Source organism: Pseudorasbora parva, chromosome 2 (genome assembly GCF_024679245.1).
Source record: "Pseudorasbora parva isolate DD20220531a chromosome 2, ASM2467924v1, whole genome shotgun sequence".
In the NCBI taxonomy this organism is placed as follows: domain Eukaryota; kingdom Metazoa; phylum Chordata; class Actinopteri; order Cypriniformes; family Gobionidae; genus Pseudorasbora; species Pseudorasbora parva.
Window position 1 is genome coordinate 50,280,322 of NC_090173.1, and position 24,735 is coordinate 50,305,056.

Consider the following 24,735-nt stretch of genomic DNA (forward strand, 5'->3'; position numbering starts at 1 on the left):
ACACACCTCTCTGTAAATATTAGCGGTGACCCCGAATAGTTGAAGATTCGATGCATCTGCGGAGCCGGAATCGGCCACCGATCTCACGGTCGAATCTTTGAAACGAGGATCATACCATTTTGGCAATATGGGGGTGCTCAATATTTTAAAGGCTATTGAGCTATTGACTATTGAAGACGTCCGGTGTGAGATACCTGAGACGACGCTGAGCTTCGCGTCCGGTGTGTGCGTGACCCTCTTTAGGTACGATCGGCTTAAGAACGTGCATGTAAACGCACTCAAATGTTCTTTTCCTCTCTAGGCAGGTATTTTTTAGGTTTATTTATCAAAATGTTCTTTTATATATTTGTGTGATGTTCTGTAGTTCGATCGCCGCTTTAAAATGTTATGAGAAAACGTTTTACGAATGTTTCTTCACCACATTATCTTTTATTTAAACCTGAATAAGAAAGCCATTGTCAGTTCATCTGTCAGTTGGCAGGCAGTTTTGGTCGCTTTATTAAAAGTTGTTGCTGTGTGGAGTGTGTAAAGGAAAACAAAAATATCCTCCTGTTGACTAGTGTCGTTCCCCTCCCAACCCCTTCACACACACATATATGATTCGACTATCGGTCGACTATAGAAAGATTCGACCATTCTGATTTGAATGTGTAAATCCTTAGTCGGGACACCCCTAGTAATTATCAAGCAGCCCTGAACACCACGATTGGCTGGTTCGGGTGTGTTTGATTCAGGTTGGAGCTAAAATCTGCAGGGTGGTAGCCCTCCAGGACTTGCACATATCTTTTCAAAAGTATGCCTACAATACTTAGTTCCCTTTCGAATGGGAACTCACGCTGCGTCCTCTAGAGGGAGCAATGCATTAGGAATTCCCCATAGGGAACCATGGTTAAAACCTGAGCCGGTCCCTTTCGAATGGGAACTGGTGTCCCCTTGAGGGTGCTATGGGGGATGCCTCCAGCATCATGCCCTCTAGGGGAGCAGCGTCACGTTCGCCTTCACAGGGAAACATGTTTACATGCATAACCTGAGATGCTTTCGTTCTTATATTACCTCACAATTAGACTATTGTTACTCCCTCTGTTTGGATCTAAAAACAACAAAAACTAGTCAACCTAGTAACTTTTGCTATCTGAAAGGGGTGTTATATAGACAAATATGCCAACAGAAGTAGTATTGATCAGAGCTGGGCAGATCAGTTACTGATTGCAAATTATATGATAAAATTGGGACCCACTTTACATTAGATGGCCTTAACTACATATACTAACATTTTAAATAATCATTTGATACAATACACATTGTGTACATACATGTTTTTACATTGTACTTACATTTTTAAAATTAGCTGCATGTAATTACATCTGCAATTCATTTCTGTAGTTACCCTACTCCGTAACCCTACCCTTAAACTTACCCATATCACCACACATTTACCCGCATCCCACCTCAATATGAGCAAGTGTTTTGTAATACAATAAGTACATTGTACTTATTTTTTGATGTAAGTAAGGCCACCTAATATAAAGTGGGGCCCAAAATTGTAGATTTAAGATAATATAATCAGACTACTTTCGGATTACTTTTAAATTACTTTTGGATTACTTTTAAATTACTTTTGACCTAACTTGTTTATCACATTGATTTGAGTACAATATTCCTGTACCATTCTGATATAAAAAATACTACGAGAAAATGTATTAAATTCGTAGTTATCGACAACATGAAGTGCATTAAATATTACATCAGGTTCTAACAGAAAGGTTCTTAAAAGGAACTACATAGGTTTGGGATCTTAATGAAAAGCTGATAAGTAATTAAATCATAAATATGTTAAATAAAATAAATAAATAAATAAAAACGTTTTATTTCTTTGCCTGTATGTCATGAGACCATTAACGGACATCAGAGAACCGTGAACTTAATTGTTATTATTATTATTAATATTTTATTGACAATTTTATTATTGAACTAACGTACATTTTCAAATTTCATAGGGTAATTTCAAGTAAATATATTAGGTCAAAAACATTTCAGCTGAAAGAATGCTGGGAATCCCTGCATTGCATGAAAATATGATTTGACATGAATTTGTAAATTTTTATGTGTTTGAATGACAAAAGCCTTCCAAGGACATTAACACATGGATAAATAATTCACTTAAACAGTGATAATTCAAATAATAATTCATGTGATAATCAGTTGATTAGATATGCATTGTTGCAATGTTGAGAAAACACTTGGTAAATGTGAAATGATTTCTGTAAATCCAGTAAACAAATAGTCACATAACAAGTGGCTGATTTGTCTGTGCAATTCCATAAACATGGGATTTTATACAGAGATTGTATACAAGCCGTAGGCGTTTTTAGAAAGGAAATTTTAAAAGAGAATCAAAGTAGGGAGAATCAAAGTATTATCATTATTTGACTGCCATTGTTAGAATAACTTGTAGTCAAATAATATAATTAGAAGAACTTTTTTTAAAATCTGATTACGTAATCCAGACTGCATGTTATCAGTTACCCCCCAGCTCTGGTATTGATAATGTACAACCGAAAGTTTCTGTTGTAAGTGCATTACTGTACACAGCTTTTCTTTTGTTTTTATAAACTGTGGGATGATAGGAAACCATTATCTGCTGTCAACAGAGTCAACTCAACTAGAGGCTTCTAGACACAATGAGTTCAGGGCACACAAGACTGTGAGCAGCTCTGATCCTGACCTTAATGGATCACACACACACACACACACACACACGGTGAGGTTACAATGAGGTCAACAACGATGCATTTCACAATCCAACAGCTCATTCACTCCACTCACGGAAACAGACAGACAGACACACAACCTTCTCTTGTCAAACCATTTACAATTCTCAGATAAAACACAGTTGGTCTCCCAACAAATATCAGCACTGCATTGCACATTTAGCATAAGCAAGCAAGGGCTAAGAAAGGGAAAAAATACAGAAATTAACTACTATTCACTAACAGAGGTATAATTAGCAGTATAGTTTTGCATTTCGGGATAAATTTATAAGACTAATTCTTTATTAAGCGTTCTGTTCATTAAGAGCCGATCTTACCTTGTGGCAAACTGACTGTCATAATCCTCTAGCGCTGGCTGGAATTCGTAAAAAACAACATTTCAGTGCGGCTTAGAAGCTTATTTCCAGCTTAGAGGAAAAACATTCAGGAGTGTATCAACACAGTGTATTAAAGGGACAGTTCACACATAAATACTAATCCTGTCATCATTTACTCACTCTCGTATCGCTCCAAACGGAAGGATAGATTTTTCATGTTTTAATTGTATTTCTATTAGCCCGACAAGCCAGACCCACATCAAGATGTTTGATCTGGAAACTCACCATTGACAGGGCTCAATCCGAGGGGCGGATAAACGGTTGTCTTTCAAACTCCCTCTGCACGCGATAGGATAGCGCTACACCAACCAGAGCAACGAAGGTGAAACTGAGCTCCTTGACAGATTAAACATTCGCTGTATCCGGTCGGCAAAACTCCGAACACATCTTTCCTTCTTAAGAATGACTTCAGTGCAGTTCTTTGTTCTTTTCTCAGAGAAAAGCTTAACTCCAAGTCTTCCAGAGTCACGGTCAAAGCTGATTCGAGAGACCGCCGTTTGCCAGTTTCTGTGTTTACTAGAAGCACGCAATCGCAACTCAGCCGTCGTCATTATGGCCCCGCCCACCGACTCTACACATGATGTGATTGGCCCGGCAAGAGTTAGGCGAATACAGCTCAGAAGGGTATTGAGAGTTACTAGACGACACTCGCGGGCAGATTAGATTTGCTGTTAGATAGGCTAGTTTGCTGATTAGATAGGCTAGTATTTCCTACAATGAAAGCAGAATGTGACCAGGGACAGTCGAGCTCAAAAATGGACGTCTTCTGAAGTTATACAATACTTTTGTGTGTTAGTCACTGAACACCTTCCACTTCTTTGTTGAACTCAAAGGTAGTGACATTTCTGCAAAACTACATTATGTTCTTGCACGTTTTGCGCCACTTTCAAAGTGAAATGTCCGGTGAGAGGCACAAAATGTGTGTTCAGTTGCATCCGCAGGTGAACATACATCTAGCGACATTTTCCATTTTCTTGCGCTGGTTCAGTGTTTGGAAAAGGGAAGTTTTGTGTTTCGCAGAAGATAGAAAGTCTTGTGTTTGAGTAAATGATGACAGGAATTTCATTTTGGGATGAACTCTCCTTTTATTATGAAACTCATGCATGTTAAGAGAGACCCACACCATTAGTACGCTTTAAAGAACAGACTAAAGCAGAGCTGACAAAGATTACACTCCGAGCAGAGTTTAAAAACAATCCCAAGAAAGGAGACATCGGTGAGAGAATCCTGTCTAATGCTAATATGTGTGTGTGTGTGTGTGTGTGTGTGTGTGTGTGTGTGTGTACCTGTGCAAAGCCTGCCATGCTGTAGGGACGTGGTCGAGTCTGTGTTAGGCTCTGTGCCAACAGTCGGGCAGTCAGACCATAGTCAGGCATGGGCAAAGACATGTCCTCTCGCTCCAGCAGGTTTCCTGTGCTGCTGCTCTTCCCATGGTGAAGACTACAGGATGAAGGTCAGTCAATCAGTCATCTTTACACCTGCCATTAACATGCGCTTTGGATCCGGATAGTTTTTATATATATTTTTAATTGTATAGCGCTTTTCACAAAAATACATGCATCTACATTACAATTTAGAGTGATCTGTCATCAGTTTTTCACTGGACTGCATTTATACCTTTATTCAAATCGCAATAAAATTATTAAATTAAGTTAAATTATTAATTTTATTCGGCAAGGATGCAATAAACGGATTGATTTGTTTATATATTCAAATAGATACTGTTACATAATTATTTCTATTCATCAAACCATCCTAAATAAATAAAAAATATACACATTTCAACATTGATAATAATAATAATAAATATTTCTTAAGCATTAAATCATCATATGAGAATGATTTCTGAAGGATCATGTGACACTGAAGACTGGAGTAATGATGCTGAAAATACAGCTTTACCATCACAGGACAAAATTACATGTTATTATATACACAAATAGAAAACAGTTTTTTTTATATTAATATTTCACAATATTACAGTTTTTACTGGTTTTTGATTAAAATAAATGCAGCCTTGGTGAGCAAACAAGACTTCTTTCAGAAACTTCTTTCAGAAATCTATCACTGACCCCAAACTTTTGAGGTGTGAGGTTTCATTCAGGGTTTTTCAGTACATTAATGTGTTTCCTGACTTTATGAACTCCTCAGTAAAGGATGTTAATAGTGATTAGAAGAGCAGAAACTGGAAGAAAAGGTTTAAAAGCGATTTCTTTAGGGAGAGAAACAAGATTCCGACCGTGTTCCAGTGAAATCATGCGATTAATAATCAGATATTGTTGATTAAATCAGGTGATTTAATCAAAGCGCAAGGAGAACAATATCTGTTGTCTTTTAATTCGCCAGAGAAGAAAAAGAAAAGGCCCAAACCTGCAGCCCACTGCTCAGTCAGTTAGTGACGTGCAGATTATTTTCAGTGTATTCCTTACGTAAATGCCTTTTTACCTTCACTAAATGTGGTCAAAATCCACCCCAAACGACTTCCAAATGTCTTTTCAGTGAACCAAATATTACGTGATATATTTACTCCTGGCTTTTAATGTGGCCAATTGCTATCTGGTCATGATCCGACCACTGGAAATGTACAGTATATTAATACCAAATGTAAAGAGAGAGACTTCAGGGAAGTTTTCAGGGAACTTACTTGACTCTTAACTTCTCGCCGTCACTTTCAGGCAGCACTCGAGTGTAGGAAAAAGGAAACCAGCCACGCCTGAAAGAAAAGAGCTTTTCTTTAGATACGTCTAAAAGCGAGTGTTAACAAAAAGCAAGTGAGAGATTTAGCTCAATTTACTTATATTGAAAAATATTTTCCCACAAAAAAAAGAAGAAAAAGAAGGAGATTCAATGGAGAGTAAATGGAGACTTAAGTCTCAGTCAAAACAAATTAATCACCTGAGAAAAAGACTCTAGTAATCAAATGATTCTTTAACTCTTTGCATATTATCTATAAGTCATTGTTTACTGCAAAATATTTAAATAGATGCAAATATATAAGTAGGGAGAGAACGTAGAGGAACTGTCAAACGCAACTTTGCAGTCACTGCTAAGCACTTCGAGGTCTCTTTTGAAGCTAGAGGACACGTGGGAGATTATTAGGCTCTTTTTCTCTGGAGAATAACCTGAGATGAACAGTACAAGGGGCCCAGAAACCCTAGTGACGGCCCCATGTCATCTGAAGTGCTTCATGGGATGCGTGGTTCATTAAAGACATGCAATGTTTACACTGCACAGTGTTCTGTACACACTAATGTACAGAATGTGTGACCCGCGCTAGCAAATTTTCAAAAAATGTTTGTGTTATTTTCACATTCTTTAATAAACCTTCAAAATGATTTGTTAAAATCGGACAACAAAAAATGACTACACCTGCTACATGTTTGAATTCGATCGAAAAATCCAGTTAAAGTTTTCTGAAGGTTCCAAAAACAAAATCACCAAGAAAACCAAATATCTGTAGGGAAATTATATATTCAACTTTTTTCTCTCCATGATACCTCAATTGTTTGGTTAACAATAATGAAACCCGGGTGATTTATAATGTTACGCATCAGATGTTTTCCCCATCACTTAACCAAACATTTGCATAAGACATAACAGGTAACGTTTGCGTGAATACTCGCCATGGCAGATATTTTGAAATACTATAATCCCTTGTAGAAGTGTATTTTAGGATCACGCACACGGGTCGGATCTGTCAGTCAGCGCGAGTGGAACCGTTTTCATTGACAAATGAAAGCTGCTCCTCTCAGAAAACGTACCAATAAAGACACCTTTAGATTTGGAGCTCTGGGATCGCTAGATGAGGGCTAAATGAACAAATTTTTGTGAAAACCTCAAAATCGACTTGTTTTGCCTGTATCGCAAAATGATCCCGATCGCATTCCGACTCCTTTTGCCAGCACGGGTCACATAAATCGGTGAGCGCTTACATCTTGTTTTTCTCATTCTCTCCATAGTGCCAGCCATCTCGAGCCTCTGGCACCAGCAGGGTGATGATATCGCCTTCGGTGAAGCTGAGCAGGGTGCTGTTGTCCCCAGCGGCGTGGGAGAAAATGGCCTGTACGCGAGCACGTCCGTTCTTCTCCAGACCAGCCGCCATGGAACTTGACCTGGGCAGAGTTCTTGTCTCTCCTGTAGAGCGAATCAACTATTAATGATAACAATAATAATTCATTCCATGTTTATAGACCTATTTCCCAAAATCGAAAGCATTGTTTTGCTCATAGGGTTGTGTGGAAGGGCTGGTTTCTCTTACCCACAGTGGTCTTGTTTTTAGCCGGCTGAGGCCTGCGGACGGGCAGAGTGTTGGAATAGACATCGCTGACCTGTCTCTGGGGCTGGCTCTGCGTTTGAGACTGATTCTGTGGGGAGGGCGGTCTTCCCTGAGAGACCCCTCCCTCGTTCCAATAGTCGTCTCCATGGACCCCCGTCGTCCCGTTCACCAGAGACATGCCATCAGGACCCATTAGCCGCTGCAGCAATAAAGATCACTAAGTAAGTGATGCCAGACTTGACTGGGTATACCCAGCCTGATCTGCCCGCGGTTTGATTTCGCCCGGCAACTCCGTTTGAAAACCCATACATTCACTTCTACTGCTTCTGTTACACTTTTGCGGGAACCAATCACAGACTGGCATATCCACCTGGCGCGCCATTGGTGGGTTTAACATGATGACGGATAGAGAAGTGATGGGTCATTGCCTGTTGATCACTCCTCTTGTGGTCTGATTGGTTGAAGTACTATCCAATTGCGTACAGAGTCATTTGAATAATGCCAATAACTCTTGTGCAGTAGAAAATACAGAGCAGACTTCCCAGACCAGTGTTTAATCTTAAATTGAGCTTGGTCAGGTGATAGCCAGACGTTAATGGTCAACCAATACATCGCCTAAGAGATATTAGGCCTTTTTTCGTTATTGGCGTAGGCCAATAATTCTTTTATTTTGATAGCGCTGTGAATGCCAGCGCCTGAGTGTCTTTATTATTAGTTTACTGTCTCTGTTAAATGGCTTAACACGGGTTCCCAACCACGTTCCTGGAGGGCTCCTAAAGCAGCATTTCCACATAAATTACTTGGAACAATTTGTCCTGGGACCGACCCAGGACGACCCCCACCCCCCCAGACTTGTTGCCGTTTCAATCGTGGTCTACAGTACTGTTAAGATTAGGCAAATTAGTCCGGTGACGTAGGACTGCACTCGACTTTCAAGTTCAAAATGGATTTCGTCCTTCGCAAATAAGCTTAATAAAGCCTGAACCTCGTCGTCGGTCCATTGGTCGTATTTTTTGAAAAACCATTGTTGATTCGAATAACAAACAACTGCTACAGACTTTTAAAATGGTGGTTGAAATAAAATGCTGTGAGAACTCAACCAATCAGCCTGTTCAGCGCCCAAGTCCCACCCCTAAACGTTCCTGAACTTTGAATAAGTACTACCTGGCGAGCAGGGTCTTTTTGAGGGGACATTCAGAATAATTTCGACCCAAAACTGCTAGTTCCCGGGAAAAGTTCCTGAGGCGGAAATGCGGCTTAATACAGAGGTCTTCAACCCTGCTCCTGAGTTTAACTCCAACCATAATAAAACCTGCTAAATCCAGCTCTTCAGGTGAGCTGAAACAGGTTGGAATTAAACTTTGCAGGATAGCGGGTCTCCAGGAGCAAGGTAGCAAATGACAATTTGCTAAAATCACGCGACTTTGGCAGTTTGATACGCACTACGAACCACTGATTCGAAACAAAAGATTTGTAGAAGTTTTGAAGCGCAGTGTTTCGACATCGCCCATCGCTTCTGCTCTCCAAAATATCATCAATATTGGTTGACCACTACCAGACACACACACACAAGGCTGCAGCAGACAAGGCCACATACTTCTAAACAATCTCTGTGATATACGAGCATCCCTCGAGCAGCTGCACCAATAGAGCGGTAGTGCATTATGGCTGTAGAGGCACAATTAACATTGTGTGAGCGTTCTGCTCTAGCGAGGGGCCACTCGACTAAAGCACTGCCTGCAGACATGAGTTTTAAAGAGGTTGAATCATCCTACGCTCGGCTAACGCTGCAGTATGCAAATTAACATTTACTTTTCACATCAGGATATGCAAGGCTTGAAATGCTATTTTGTATATTCTGAACAACAATCGATCCTTTATGTTGTCAAAAAGATGGCAAATATTCTTTACTCACCCCCTGATGGCCCATGAAGGCAGCTAGTTCGGGGGGTACGGGCAGCGGTTGTGCTCCGGGAATGGGATCTGAGATGACCAGGTTGCCCTTGGAGGAGTGCAGAGGGCTGGAGATGAGGGTGCTTGAGCCAGAGCTCATCTGCTGGGCGAGCAGCATGGCCCTGTCGGGCAGCTTGTTGGGGTCTGAACAGGCCTGCTGCCACACTGGGATCTTCTGGGTTAACAAGTCCTTACCCTACAAAGAAGCACCATGGGAAAGATGTTTAGAGTGGCATTGGAAAATCTTGTCCATAAACGATGTGCTGAAATGTATCTGAATGAGTGAATAAAAGGGAGAGGGAGGGAGGGAGAGAGAGAGAGAGAGAGAGAGAGAGAGAGAGAGAGGTGCCAGATGTCATCTGTTGGCTCTAACACCACTACTTGCTCCTCATGTAAAAAAAAAAAAATTACCATGGTAACGGTAACTGTGGTCTCTGCCAAAAAAAAAAACAGAGTTATTACAGTTATTGTTACTACTTCAGAATCGTGACTAGATCTTTACACTTTCAGAATGAAATGCGAGCGGCTGCCTAGACGTTTCAATTATGGTTGCGGAGTTGCTGTGCTGTTAGAGCGTTCTAGGTGGTTGCTAGGGTTTTCTAATTGGCCTTTGGTGTGTTGCTAAGAGCTTCTGGGTCATTTTAGGGTATTCTGAGCGATTGTGTGTGTTAGGGTGGTCTAAGTGATTGATAAACTGTTCTGGGTGATTGTAGGGTGTTCTGATTGGCCTTTGGTGTGTTGCTGGAGTGTTCTGGGTAATTTTAAGGTGTTCTGAGAGGCTGTTTGTGTGTTGTTATTGTGTTCTGAGTGATTATAGGGTGTTCTGATTGGCCTTTGGTGTTTTGCTGGGAGCTTCTAGGTCCATTTAGGGTGTTCTGAGAGGTAGTTTGTGTGTTGTTATTGTGTTCTGGGGGATTGTAGGGTGTTCTGATTGGCCTTTGGTGTGTTGCTAGGAGGTTCGGGGTAATTTTAGGGTGTTCTGAGAGGTTGTTTATGTGTTGTTATGGTGTTCTGAGTGAATGTAGGGTGTTCTGATTGGCCTTTGGTGTGTTGCTAGGAGGTTCGGGGTAATTTTAGGGTGTTCTGAGAGGTTGTTTATGTGTTGTTATGGTGTTCTGAGTGAATGTAGGGTGTTCTGATTGGCTTTTGGTGTGTTGCTAGGAGGTTCAGGGTCATTTTAGGATGTTGAGAGGTTGTTTGTGTGTTGTTATTGTGTTCTGGGTAATTTAAGGGTGTTCTGAGAGGTTGTTTGTGTGTTGTTATTGTGTTCTGGGTAATTTTAGGGTGTTCTGAGAGGTTGTTTGTCTGTTGTTATTGTGTTCTGGGTAATTTTAGGGTGTTCTGAGAGGTTGTTTGTCTGTTGTTATGGTATTCTGAGTGATTATAGGGTGTTCTGATTGGCCTTTGGTGTGTTGCTAGAGTGTTCTGGGTCCATTTAGGGTGTTCTGAGAGGTTGTTTGAGTGTTGTTATTGTGTTCTGGGTAATTTTAGGGCGTTCTGAGAGGTTGTTTGTGTTAGGGTGGTCTAAGTGATTGATAAAGTGTTTTGAGTGAATGTATGGTGTTCTGATTGGCCTTTGGTCTGTTGCTGGGAGCTTCTGGGTCCATTTAGAGTGTTCTGAGAGGTTGTTTGTCTGTTGTTATTGTGTTCTGGGGGATTGTAGGGTGTTCTGATTGGCCTTTGGTGTGTTGCTAGGAGGTTCGGGGTAATTTTAGGGTGTTCTGAGAGGTTGTGTGTGTGTTGTTATGGTGTTCTGAGTGAATGTAGGGTGTTCTGATTGGCTTTTGGTGTGTTTCTAGGAGGTTTGGGGTAATTTTAGGATGTTGAGAGGTTGTTCGTGTGTTGTTATTGTGTTCTGGGTAATTTTAGGGTGTTCTGAGTGGCTGTTTGTGTTAGGTTGGTCTAAGTGATTGATAAAGTGTTTTGAGTGAATGTATGGTGTTCTGATTGGCCTTTGGTGTGTTGCTGGGAGCTTCTGGGTCCATTTAGGGTGTTTGAGAGGTTGTTTGTCTGTGGTTATTGTGTTCTGAGTGAATGTAATGTGTTCCAAATGGCCTTTGCTGTGCTGCTAGGAGGTTCTGGGTCATTTTAGAGTGTTCTGAGAGGTTGTTTGAGTGTTGTTATTGTGTTCTGAGTGATTGTAGTGTGTTCTGATTGGCCTTTGGTCTGTTGCTAGAGGGTTTTGGGTCCATTTAGGGTGTTCTGAGAGGTTGTTTGTCTGTTGTTATTGTGTTCTGAGTGAATGTAATGTGTTCCGATTGGCCTTTGCTGTGTGCTGCTAGAGTTGTGCTGCTAGAGTTGCAACTCTGTGCTGCTAGAGTTGCTAGAGTGTTCCGAGTTGTTTTCAATGTGTTGTTAGGGTGTTCTCTGTTAAGGTAATTGCTTACTACTGAAATGGGTCCCACCCCAAGTATCTATGATATATGGTCTCTAGATATGGTCCAGGTCGCTACAACAATGCAAGTAGGTAGGTCTTTTTATTGGCCATGTGAAAATTAAGACATTTAAACTTTTTTTTAGGTATAATTATTATCCGTTGCACAACCTGTGGGGGAGGGGATTATGTGGCAAAGTTCAGCTTAGGGTTAAGAGGTTAGAAAAAGCCAAGGATTGACCCTTTTGACCATGAGCTTTTTGCACAATTCTTTAAACATATAATTCACCTCATGTCATTTTCATAGCAGTTGACTGTTGTTGATTCTGAGCAACTGCTAATGGGTCTCTCACATCTCGGACCACTTGCAGTACAGCTCACTGCAGTGTGGGTGAGGGGCCTCCGTCTCCGTCCTACCGCCCACTCCTGGTGACTCACGCTCACAACACACTCACGGCTCCCGATTCTACCACACACTCTCTCTCTCTCTCTCTTCAGCGCGCCCTTTCTGAACTCTTCCCACACACGCCTCCATACTGATTAGCTACTGGACAGGATGTTCTTGAAAACGAAAGGCTTTTCTCCGCCCCTCCCTACGGCTTCAACAACGTTCCCAGAAGACGGCACCACACGTCTAGTCCGTGATCAGGGTGTACGGTTTAGTCAGAGCAAGTTATACAATCATATACTACACAAAATAGCCATGTGCAAGCATCTCTTCAGCGCACACACATAAGTATACAGATGTAAAAACTGGGCATTTAAGTAGATTGCATATGGGGTGGGACCACCTGCAGAACGAAATAACTGCTCATCATGCAGTCTGGAGTTACCATGATGAGGTTTTAACGTGGGGAAGTGGCTCAGTTATTACGCATAATTGATATTTCAGAAATGCCGTGCATTACTTCGCAGGCACTTTTGAAACACAGACGATTGCAGGGGAGAATAAATCTCATCTTTGCAATAAGCCCAAACAAACTGTGCCCAATGGAGACGGTAGTGAGGGGTGATCTTTGGGGATTGCCATGGCAACTGCTGCTGTCTTCAGCCGTATTACAGGAGAGACTGTGAAAGTACATCGGCGGTGATGCTGTCTATCTTGTACGGCAAAGGAAAAAGCATCTGGGTCTTACCTTGCCGTGGTAGGCACTGCTGTTCTTGGCCACGGCGCACTGACGGTCCACCAGGAAACAGTATCTCCTACGTTCCTCGGAAAGTGCTGTTTTGTAGCCCTCTGCAATGAAGGATTCCAGCTCGCTCTGTTTACTGCTGATGGTCTCAACATACTGAGGAAGATAAAAGGAACAACACTTAGTTTCTATAGTGAACATACTAAACTCACACAAAAATCATGCAGATACACTCTTAAAGGTTCTTTAAATGGGCATCCTTCCTCAAGAACCATTTTTTTGAAATGTGAGGTTCTTAAAGGAACTGTATGTAAGAAACGTATTTCAATGAATCATAAAATGGCTCTGATATGTCATTAGACATTAAGAAATCATGTTAATTTCAAATATTTATATCACAGACAACAGTAGTGCGGCCAGGATATTGTCATTTATTTAAAAGTTGTTGCAGCCCTCAACTGATGTTGATGTTGTCATGTTGTGTTTTGGCCTGAAGCTCCGCCCTCCACCAATCGACCAATCACAAAGTCAGTAGTGTTTGGGAATCCGGGTTGCCAGATCTGCTATAGTTACCACAGCTGCAGTCTACAAACGTTCCTGCTGATCCTGCAGCCAATCTGGCAACCTCGAGTCAGTGGGAGAGGGAGGGGAATACACCGCTCTACAGTCATCTGAAAGTGACTGCAGTACCAGTTTTGGCCACAATCTTACATACACTTCCTTTAAGATGGTTACATGGTTCTTTGGAGTCTTTTCTGCCCACCAAGACTTATTTGTTACGCCGAGAACATAGTCGGCCGAGTTTCCTGTCCGCCATTTTGTTTTTCTTTGAAAGTTTATCTTTCGAACTCCTTCTAGACCGTTTGTCCGATTATCACCAAATTTGAATCAGATCATCTTCAGACTGTGTTGACAAAAAGTTATGGATTCCGTGTTGATAGACCAAACCTCTTTCGTACAGCACCACAACAAAATTCAGGCTTGATGCCAAAATGACTGAGGCTGTATCCCTGCAATGCACATTGACACCAAACTTTGCATGCGTCATTGTTCCCTTACTCTGACCACATCACATCAGTTTTGTAACAGCACCACCTATTGGTCAAAAGTGATAAACCATTACTAGTGATTGTATTAGAAAGCCATTTCACCTAAAAGTGTCTTAATACACCTTTAAATGCCCATTGTTGCAGTTAGTCTGATGCTTTCAGCCATGTTGGCATGACTTATGCTCTTTGCTTGCAGCTATATTTTAAAAGGAGATTTTTCAGTAAAAGCTGGATTTTCAGCGTCATTGCTCCAGTCTTCAGTATGTGTCACATGATCCCTCAGAAATCATTCTAATATGATTCATTTGATGGCCAAGAACATTTCCTTTGGCAGCCAGGCTTTTCTTCAAAATTTCACCTTTTGTGAAATAAAATAAATAAAATTAAAAGGGAGAGTAAATGATGACAGAATGCTCATTTTAGGGCAAACTATCCCTTTAAAAATGTTCTCACTTGTCATCAGGCTGTGGAACTCTTTTTTTGGTACTGATTTAAAAATGTATGTGAATGTAGAGACAAATAATTGGTCATGGTCCTCTGCAGAGTCTCTTTTTTGCCTTACAAAAACTATTGCGACTGTACCATGGTGCTGAATGATTATCATATTCATGCATTATGGCACTACAAAATTTGTGCTTTTTAGTCCTGTTTTGTCAGTGACTGTGCTCTCGATTAAAACATGAGTAGGAGAGCTGTGAATATATGAATGTGTTTTAGATGTCTGTGCCGTAGTTTTTCTTATGAATACTAAAAGGGTCTTTTCTCTACCCGCTCTCTGCTGATTGGTCCATAATCACCTTGCCATCTCCCTCTCTCACATACCCAGTGGGAACTTTCAGCTGCCAGAAATGTCAGAACCATTACAGAACTCATTATCTCAACACATCCAGGTGTTTTAGTGCCCTATTCCAATTTACCCACAACAGGACGATGGGGACGCCCCATCACCCACTGGTATTATCATGCATTTCAGTTATATTGGCCTGAATGAGACAAGTGATGAGAACAGCATTATAATAAGAAAAGTACTTTAGACACCACCAAGAATCAATGATGGGAACTACTTCAAATAATAATAATAAAAAAATCTGACTTGTAGAGGGAGTGAACGCAGATGAATAAGTCAGAGTCAGAAACCTAATGGAGCAGAAAATCTCCTACAGTCACACGGCGAAAGCTCGACTGCGTTCACATGAAGATTGGGATGTAAAATTAATGGGTTGTAAAACCAGCAGGAGAGAGTTTTATAGAGAGATTTGATGGACTTCCATCTACTTTGGATCCCGTGGACTGAATTATCTGAAAGAAATGCTTGTTGAAGCAAGTACTAGATTGAGTATCCGCAAAATAAAACTCAACCTTTGTTCACGACACTGCCACGAAATGCAAGGTCCTGACTGAATTGAGCACATGCAGTTTGAAGTTATTACCACAGGTTGGCGCTAGTTTTACACTGATGGCAACTGGGCTTACATGTGTTGAAGAGAAACAGAAGATTGTTAAAGACAAAATAAGTGGAAGTTTTGTGGCTTTTAGTCCATTTATGTCATTTTAAATGCTAATTTAATCCAAAAATCTGACCAAAGTAACTCTTATTAGATGTATGCAGAGGTATTCCTGGCTCAAAATGAGGTGGAGGTGGTACCATCCTGATCATGTGCACAAATGCGGGTTCAACTGGCTAAAGCAAACACTTGAAAAATGAAAAACATTTAGCCTCTGGTTGTGCTCTATGTGGATGAAAACAATGGCTTTAATGCACTGCTTAACGATCTTGTGTTATCTTTATGTTAGACCTTACAATGTAAAACTACACTGCAAACGGGTTTATTTAGCTGTTAAACAGCTGCTTTTTACAAGCAATGTATTTTAGGGGACCTAATAATTAGATGGTTTAAGAAAATTACAATTATTAAGTTAAATTATTAATCTACAAAAAGCTAACCTGTTGAACATCAGACAACGGAAAACATATACTTATCAGAAATTATGATTCTGTCTAAAATATGAAGTAAATGTGTAAAGATATCAATATTATTCAGCGAATCTTGCACATGACCGCCTGGCTGAGTTTTGTCGACCGCCAGGCGGCACAAAATTTGCCGGAGGTGACCACCTTATAATTATCAACGCAGGAAAAACCCTGGATGTTTGTATGTAAAAGTACTGTCTTTCTTTTCCCAAAAAATTGGAAGTATTTAATGGATTAGTTCACCCGAAAAGGTCCATTCTGTCATTATTTACTCACCCTCATGTGGTTCCAAACCTGTAAGACCTTCATTCATCTTCGTAACACAACTGCAGATCATTTAAATTAAATCTGAGAGTCTCTACATAGCTACCACTTCGGACACTTCAAAAAGTGAAGAGATCGTAAAATGAAGCGATTGAGCGATTTAATCAAAATTCCCTGAAGAGACTCGATCACTTTATATGATAAACAGATTGAATTTAGGCTTTTATTTACATATAAACATTAATGAATGCACACATCAGTGGAAGCTCAAGTATGCTCCCTTGACGTGCGAGAACCAATGAGGTTCATTTCTCGTGTGTTACGCTGCAACCAATGAGGTCTGTTCTTGCGCATCAAGCAAGTACGGTTGATTCGTGATATGTGAATGTGTCTATTGTTGCAGGTTCATGTGTGTGGTTTCACTTTCTGTGACTTACAGTGTCTGAGATATGAGCCGTGTGTCATCTGAAGGTTTTAGATCCAGTCACTGTTCTCAACCGGAGCCGTTCCCGTCACTTGTTACTTTTGTGTTCTACACGCGACTCAAATGTTCCACTTTCCACCCAGATATAAAAGCTGCTGTTGGTAAATGGCGATCTATGGATACACTTACGGCTATATTATACTATTGACGTATAAAAAAATTGTTAATACTTTTCAGTTTTATGGACGCCACCATTTTTTATATTACTTTGGTCAATGTTCCTATGGTTACTGGTAAGCTGATGTTGACTCCCGTTGCATATTCGTACAGACAGCATTCAAGACGCTACTGTAAGTTCCCGTTTGAACGGCTCACACCTGTAAGTAAACGCCGTTGCCAATTCCAAATGACAGTGTGAACAAATAGCCTGTGTGAACATAACATGGCCAATGTAAGCTTTGGCTGACCTAAAACATCACAAATTAGGTGGAGATCAAACCATTAATTGGCAAAACTAGAGCAGGAACCCCTGATGAAGACCCAAGTCTGAATTACTGATGAATGGACTAAAAACACAAACCCCTTGTTTAAAACTCCTTTATACTTCCCCTAATGTAACATATCCCCAAAAGACTGCATTAAGAAAGGGTACATTTTTGGACTTTAAAAGGAAGATTCCTGCCTTGCAGAATAATATATCAATCAGAGAAGCAAACTTGTTTTACAGCCAAGCTAAAGCAGAATGTTTTCATTTCCCCTCCAGAATAGAAATACAGATACAACTCTACTGTGAGTCATAGACTGTGAAAGAGACACGGTGAGGCATGACAGCACAGGAGGTGAAATGAGGAAAAGCACAACGGAAATACAGAACATGGGGAATGATGTTTGATGAAAAGATGCATTAGAGGTCACGACAGAAGACGGCCGCGTGGACAGGCATGATGCGGGTGACAGGCGTGCTGATGGCGTGATGGATGGAGAAGGCAGGACCCTTCGTTTCATATATGGAAGCTGTCAGACCTACTCAATCAGCCGCTATGAAAGATGTTACACAGGTCATGTGGATTTAGCACATATATACACACGAGGTACTGATGGAGACAGTGGAGAGAAGTGCTGCATGGTACCTATACTGCTGTCACAGTAATATTTCAGAAGGGCGTGGCTGAAGTTTGGTGCGACTGTAGTGACAACAGCCAATCTCATTACATGCAGTTTGGACCACAACACAACACAACACAACACAACACAACACAACAAAGTCGCCTTTTGACAGCTAGTCTGAGAGACTTCTCCTTCCAATTGGCTAGCGCCTGCTCTAGGGTCACATGAACGCAATTGGCTAGCGCCGGCACTAGGGTCGCATGAACGCGATTGGCTAGCGCCTGCCCTGGGGTCACATGAACGCGATTGGCTAGCGCCTGCCCTATGGTTGCATGAAAGCGATTGGCTAGCGCCTGCTCTAGGGTCGCATGAATGCAATTGGCTAACGCCTGCTCTAGGGTCGCATGAACTCAATTGGCTAGCGCCTGCTCTAGGGTCGCATGGACCCAATTGGCTAGCGCCTGCTGTAGGGTCGCATGAACGCAATTGGCTAGTGCCTGCTCTAGGGTCGCATGATCGCAATTGGCTAGCGCCTGCTCTAGGGTCGCATGAACCAAACTGGCTAGCGCCTGCTCTAGGGTGGCATGAACGCAATTGGCTAGCGCCTGCTCTAGGGTGGCATGAACGCAATTGGCTAGCGCCTGCACTAGGGTCACATGAACGCGATTGGCTAGCGCCTGCCCTGGGGTCGCATGAACGCGACTGGCTAGTGCCTGCCCTACGGTTGCATGAAAGCGATTGGCTAGCGCCTGCTCTAGGGTCGCATGAATGCAATTGGCTAACGCCTGCTCTAGGGTCGCATGAACGCAATTGGCTAGCGCCTGCTCTAGGGTTGCATGGACCCAATTGGCTAGCGCCTGCTGTAGGGTCGCATGAACGCAATTGGCTAGTGCCTGCTCTAGGGTCGCATGATCGCAATTGGCTAGCGCCTGCTCTAGGGTCGCATGAACCAAACTGGCTAGAGCCTGCTCTAGGGTGGCATGAACGCAATTGGCTAGCGCCTGCTCTAGGGTGGCATGAACGCAATTGGCTAGCGCCTGCTCTAGGGTAGCATGAACGCAATTGGCTAGCACCTGCTCTAGGGTCGCATGAACCAAACTGACTAGCGCCTGCTCTAGGGTCGCATGAACCAAACTGACTAGCGCCTGCTTTAGGGTCGCATGAACGCAATTGGCTAGCGCCTGCACTAAGGTCGCATGAACGCGATTGGCTAGCGCCTGCCCTATGGTCGCATGAACGCGATTGGCTAGTGCCTGCCCTATGGTCGCATGAACGCGATTGGCTAGCGCCTGCTCTAGGGTCGCATGAACCAAACTGACTAGCGCCTGCTTTAGGGTCGCATGAACGCAATTGGCTAGCGCTTGCTCTAGGGTCGCATTAACCAAACTGGCTAGCGCCTGCTCTAGGGTGGCATGAACGCAATTGGCTAGCGCCTGCACTAGGGTCGCATGAACACGATTGGCTAGCGCCTGCCCTACGGTCGCATGAACGCGATTGGCTAGTGCCTGCCCTATGGTCGCATGAACGTGATTGGCTAACGCCTGCCCTATGGTCGCATGAACGTGATTGGCTAGCGCCTGCTCTAGGGTCGCATGAATGCAATTGGCTAACGCCTGCTCTAGGGTCGCATGAACGCAATTGGCTAGCGCCTGCTCTAGGGTAGCATGAACGCAATTGGCTAGCACCTGCTCTAGGGTCGCATGAACCAAACTGACTAGCGCCTGCTCTAGGGTCGCATGAACCAAACTGACTAGCGCCTGCTTTAGGGTCGCATGAACGCAATTGGCTAGCGCCTGCTCTAGGGTCGCATTAACCAAACTGGCTAGCGCCTGCTCTAGGGTGACATGAACGCAATTGGCTAGCGACTGCTCTAGGGTGGCATGAACGCAATTGGCTAGCGCCTGCTCTAGGGTAGCATGAACGCAATTGGCTAGCGCCTGTTCTAGGGTCGCATGAACGCTATTGGCTAACGCCTGCCCTAGGGTTGCATGAACGTGATTGGCTAGCGCCTGTTCTAGGGTCGCATGAACCCAATTGGCTAGTCGCCTGCTCTAGGGTGGCATGAACGCAATTGGCTAGTGCCTGCTCTAGGGTCGCATGAACGCAGTTAGCTAGCACCTGCTCTATGGTCGCATGAACCCAATTGGCTAGCGCCTGCTCTAGGGTCGCATGAACCCAATTGGCTAGCGACTGCTCTAGGGTGGCATGAACGCAGTTAGCTAGCGCCTGCTCTAGGGTTGCGTGAACCCAATTGGCTAGCGCCTGCTCTAGGGTCGCATGAACGCAATTGGCTAGTGCCTGCTCTAGGGTCGCATGAACGCAATTGGCTAGTGTCTGCTCTGGGGTCGCATGAACGCAATTGGCTAGTGCCTGCTCTAGGGTCGCATGAACGCAGTTAGCTAGCGCCTGCTCTAGGGTCGCATGAACCCAATTGGCTAGCGCCTGGTCTGGGGTCGCATAAACGCAATTGGCTAGTGCCTGCTCTAGGGTCGCATGAACGCAATTGGCTAGCGTCTGCTCTGGGGTCGCATGAACGCAATTGGCTAGCGCCTGCTCTGGGGTCGCATGAACGCAATTGGCTAGTGCCTGCTCTAGGGTCGCATGAACGCAGTTAGCTAGCGCCTGCTCTAGGGTCGCATGAACGCAATTGGCTAGCGCCTGCTCTGGGGTCGCATAAACGCAATTGGCTAGTGCCTGCTCTAGGGTCGCATGAACGCAATTGGCTAGCGTCTGCTCTGGGGTCGCATGAACGCAATTGGCTAGCGCCTGCCCTAGGGTCGCATGAACGCAATTGGCTAGAGCCTGCTCTGGGGTCGCATGAACGCAATTGGCTAGAGCCTGCTCTGGGGTCGCATAAACGCAATTGGCTAGCGCCTGCTCTAGGGTCGCATGAACGCAATTGGCTAACGCCTGCTCTAGGGTCGCATGAACGCAATTGGCTAGTGCCTGCTCTAGGGTTGCGTGAACGCAATTGGCTAGTGCCTGCTCTAGGGTCGCATGAACGCAATTGGCAAGTGCCTGCTCTAGGGTCGCATGAATGCAACTGGCAAGCGCCTGCTCTAGGGTCGCATGAACGCAATTGGCTAGCGTCTGCTCTGGGGTCGCATGAACGCAATTGGCTAGCGCCTGCCCTAGGGTCGCATGAACGCAATTGGCTAGAGCCTGCTCTGGGGTCGCATGAACGCAATTGGCTAGAGCCTGCTCTGGGGTCGCATAAACGCAATTGGCTAGCGCCTGCTCTAGGGTCGCATGAACGCAATTGGCTAACGCCTGCTCTAGGGTCGCATGAACGCAATTGGCTAGTGCCTGCTCTAGGGTTGCGTGAACGCAATTGGCTAGTGCCTGCTCTAGGGTCGCATGAACGCAATTGGCAAGTGCCTGCTCTAGGGTCGCATGAATGCAACTGGCAAGCGCCTGCTCTAGGGTCGCATGAACGCAATTGGCTAGAGCCTGCTCTAGGGTCGCATGAATGCAATTGGCAAGCGCCTGCTCTAGGGTCGCATGAACGCAATTGGCTAGAGCATGCTCTAGGATCGCATGAACGCAATTGGCTAGTGCCTGCTCTAGGGTCGCATGAACGCAATTGGCTAGAGCATGCTCTAGGATCGCATGAACGCAATTGGCTAGAGCCTGCTCTAGGGTCGCATGAACGCAATTGGCTAGAGCCTGCTCTAGGGTCGCATGAACGCAATTGGCTAGAGCCTGCTCTAGGGTCGCATGAACGCAATTGGCTAGAGCCTGCTCAAGGGTCGCATGAATGCAATTGGCTAGCGCCTGCTCTAGGGTCGCATGAACGCAATTGGCTAGAGCATGCTCTAGGATCGCATGAACGCAATTGGCTATTGCCTGCTCTAGGGTCGCATGAACGCAATTGGCTAGAGCATGCTCTAGGATCGCATGAACGCAATTGGCTAGAGCCTGCTCTAGGGTCGCATGAACGCAATTGGCTAGAGCCTGCTCTAGGGTCGCATGAACGCAATTGGCTAGAGCCTGCTCTAGGGTCGCATGAACGCAATTGGCTAGAGCCTGCTCAAGGGTCGCATGAATGCAATTGGCTAGCGCCTGCTCTAGGGTTCGGTAAAAGGTGCAGGTGCAAATAGTATGTATCTGTCAGAATTAAGTATTAATTGCATGTAATTACTATTTACACAAATTGCAAAGAACTGCTATTTTTACACGGCCTAAAAAAAAAAAATCACTATTTTCACTTCGTATGCCATTTAAAAAATGTTAAGAAAATGTTATTTTTACTTAATGTAAATAGAATCTAGTTACTATTTGCACTGTGTTAATTGCATCTATCTCTATTTGCCCTTAGTGTAAATAGCATATTTCGCCAATAACTTGGTGGTCGGTCGGTGTGATATTTGTCCTGTCTCTCCTCCACTGTGACTGGATGCTGGCCTAAGGAAAAAAATGCCTTGGTGGACACACAGCCTAGACTTTTAAAAAAAACATTCAAACAAATATTCCCGAGCCCAGTCAGAATATGAAGAAGACCAATTTTGAAGCAGCCACATCTCTCTCACCAAAGGGAGGCTACAGTTCCAACAAAATATTACTTTAATTTGGAGAACAAGAAAAACTTACTAAAACTGCTGTGTTATACTCGAGGTCATGCTGAACCAGTCCAGCTCAACCTTATTATGACACAAAGTACATTTGTCTAACAAGTGAAACCAAAGACACATGTACCGCAGGGAAATTCCAGACACAGTTATTGTTATGCCTATACTGTTACTGTCAACACTATCACGAATTCCTCTACACAAAAGAAATAGCTATTCCAATGAACTGCTCATCTAAAACAAATACCCTTATAAAGCCACACTAAAGCAGCACTTTCATGTGAATGAATGAATTATTCAGTGTCATGATGTGTATCAAAGTACCATGGTATTTTTACAGAATGTTTTTGAAAGGGCATAGTTTCCACCCAAATACCATAGTTGCAGTTACTGCTTTTAAAAACTTGGTGATCCTGCAACATCTAATTGAACAGGAAATGACTGAATCCTCCAAAAGTGTTGGCCAAGATGACATTTCAAAAGATAAAAATCCTGCACAGCTTGCACAACGTGACATTAAATATACTGTGTCATTATGACATTACCTTGCACACCTACCAGGGCTCGACATCAGGCCTGTTCATGTGCTAATCTCATGCTAAAGTGAATCTGTCTTACACTTGTCCGAGTAAAAAAACGTGCTTGTCCGGAAAACATTTATTTATTTTTTTGTATTGTAAATATAATTTATTCTGAATCAATATTCTCACCGGTGTGCATTCAGCTTTACATATTTAAATATGCATATTTGTGATATTTGTACCTTTTATAAAGGGCATTTTTTCCCCTTATCAATATTAAATATAGGATATGCTTCAAGTTTCATACTATACTCTTACATTTGATCAATACATTTAATTAGAATAAGACACTATAGGGCGGTTGCCAATCAAATTAAATTATTTACACTAAAAAATATTCAACTTTATTCAAAAAATGTTCAACTTTATTCAAACGCTAAATCATTCAGTAATGCACAGTTGCTGTGAGATGCGTTATGGTTCTGCTGTGATCTTGAAAATATTTTTGCTGCTGAAATTGAACAAAAACAGTCAATATTGTATCTAAAAATGTAAGTGACTCGATGTTAATTAATTGTTTATTGAACAGTCATATGAAATCAGTGTAACATTTTCAATCGTGATGGTATTCAGGAAAATAGCACACTTGCTTAACTGTATATGTTATAAATATAAAGAAAAATATTTTCTCTGTGTGAGCAGCCGTCATTTGTTGTGATTTCTCCTCAAGAGGCTGCACAAGCGTCAACCGCACAAACTTGTTACCGTCAATTTATTATATATTATCATCCACTATCGATCGCCACTCACACTAAATGAATGCAGAATCATCTTTGCATTTCGGTTATTCCCCAGTTATTTTTAGTTTTTGACGTTTTAATCAGGATACTTGTCCGGTCGGGCAAGAAAACACTTCAACAAGAAAATCCACTTGTCCGGGACAAGCAGACAATTGTTAATGTCGAGCCCTGCCTACTCATTTTTGCGATGTGTGAGGGTTTTGTATGTATTGGCAAATTAATCTGCAAATGCATTATTTTTTTTGCTTAAACCACGCTATAAACCCCAGTATTTTCCAGAGCCCAGCTAATATGCATGTTATCTTGAGTAAAAAACAGGTGGTCCATCTATCAAAAAAGCTATTTGCTATTTGTATCGTAATTGATATGCAAAATTCTAAGGCCTCTAAATGATCAGCTTTGCTAAAAAAAAAAACGTTATACCAAATCGACCACATGCCTTTGTCATCTGATCGATTTATACATACTTATCAAAAGTATATATTGTACATACCTGTACATCTCTGTTTTTGTATTGCATAGCATTATGTTCTGTCAGCTTTGTTCATAAAACTAAGCATTTAAATATGATTCAACAAAAAAATGTTTGTTTAGTTTTGTTTTCATTGTCACCATTCGCCCGAGTAGTTGTCATGGTTTCTAATTATTCTCATGTTAAAGTTTCATTAGTTGTGTTCTTGTCTGTGTTTATAATCCTTGACCGTTTATTCTGTATCATGCATCATCGTTTGATTCAGCTACATCTCACAGTTACAGAATGTGAGACCAAGATAAGTTTATAACAGCAAAATTACTTATTTATAATTATAGAATTATGGAAGGATCGCTCTCTAGACTCTTTATTTATACTCTTTATTTATATTAAAATAAGCAAAATAATCTGCTAATGGGGTGAGAAAAATAATCATATTCAAACAGAATCGTCTAGTAAATGTTGCCTAGTTTTTAGATATTTTGACTAGAAGCAAGACAAAAATACTAAGTAAGTAAAGCATTTTTTTGCAGTGAGGGTGTATTTTGGTTCTTCCTGGCACCTTTTTTTTAGGGGTGTACCTTTAGCTTTTTACTTCTGCCGACTGCATTAAAGCTTCAAAATTCCTAAAAGTTGTGTTTATCTGTGAAAATGATCTTGATGGACAAAATGTG

The 24,735-nt window shown here is 42.4% G+C and overlaps 1 protein-coding gene across 6 annotated transcripts in view; it reads right to left on the minus strand.

Annotated features, from left to right (window-relative positions):
* The window catches only part of baiap2a (BAR/IMD domain containing adaptor protein 2a), a 157,862-nt gene that overhangs the window by 5,769 nt on the left and 127,358 nt on the right, over window positions 1-24,735 (minus strand). For 5 of the 6 annotated variants that reach the window (XR_010898950.1, XM_067423559.1, XM_067423579.1 and 2 more), the window contains exons 7-13: window positions 12,888-13,040; window positions 9,340-9,573; window positions 7,407-7,623; window positions 7,081-7,282; window positions 5,793-5,861; window positions 4,435-4,588; window positions 3,089-3,126 (exon numbers count right to left, since the gene is read on the minus strand). Coding sequence is in view for 5 of the 6 variants with exons in the window: in XM_067423559.1 (XP_067279660.1) it covers window positions 3,089-3,126; window positions 4,435-4,588; window positions 5,793-5,861; window positions 7,081-7,282; window positions 7,407-7,623; window positions 9,340-9,573; window positions 12,888-13,040 (1,067 nt within the window). In the remaining variant the exon portion in view is untranslated. The remainder of the gene's footprint in view (window positions 1-3,088; window positions 3,127-4,434; window positions 4,589-5,792; window positions 5,862-7,080; window positions 7,283-7,406; window positions 7,624-9,339; window positions 9,574-12,887; window positions 13,041-24,735) is intronic. The other variant, XM_067423587.1, reaches the window with a different exon arrangement.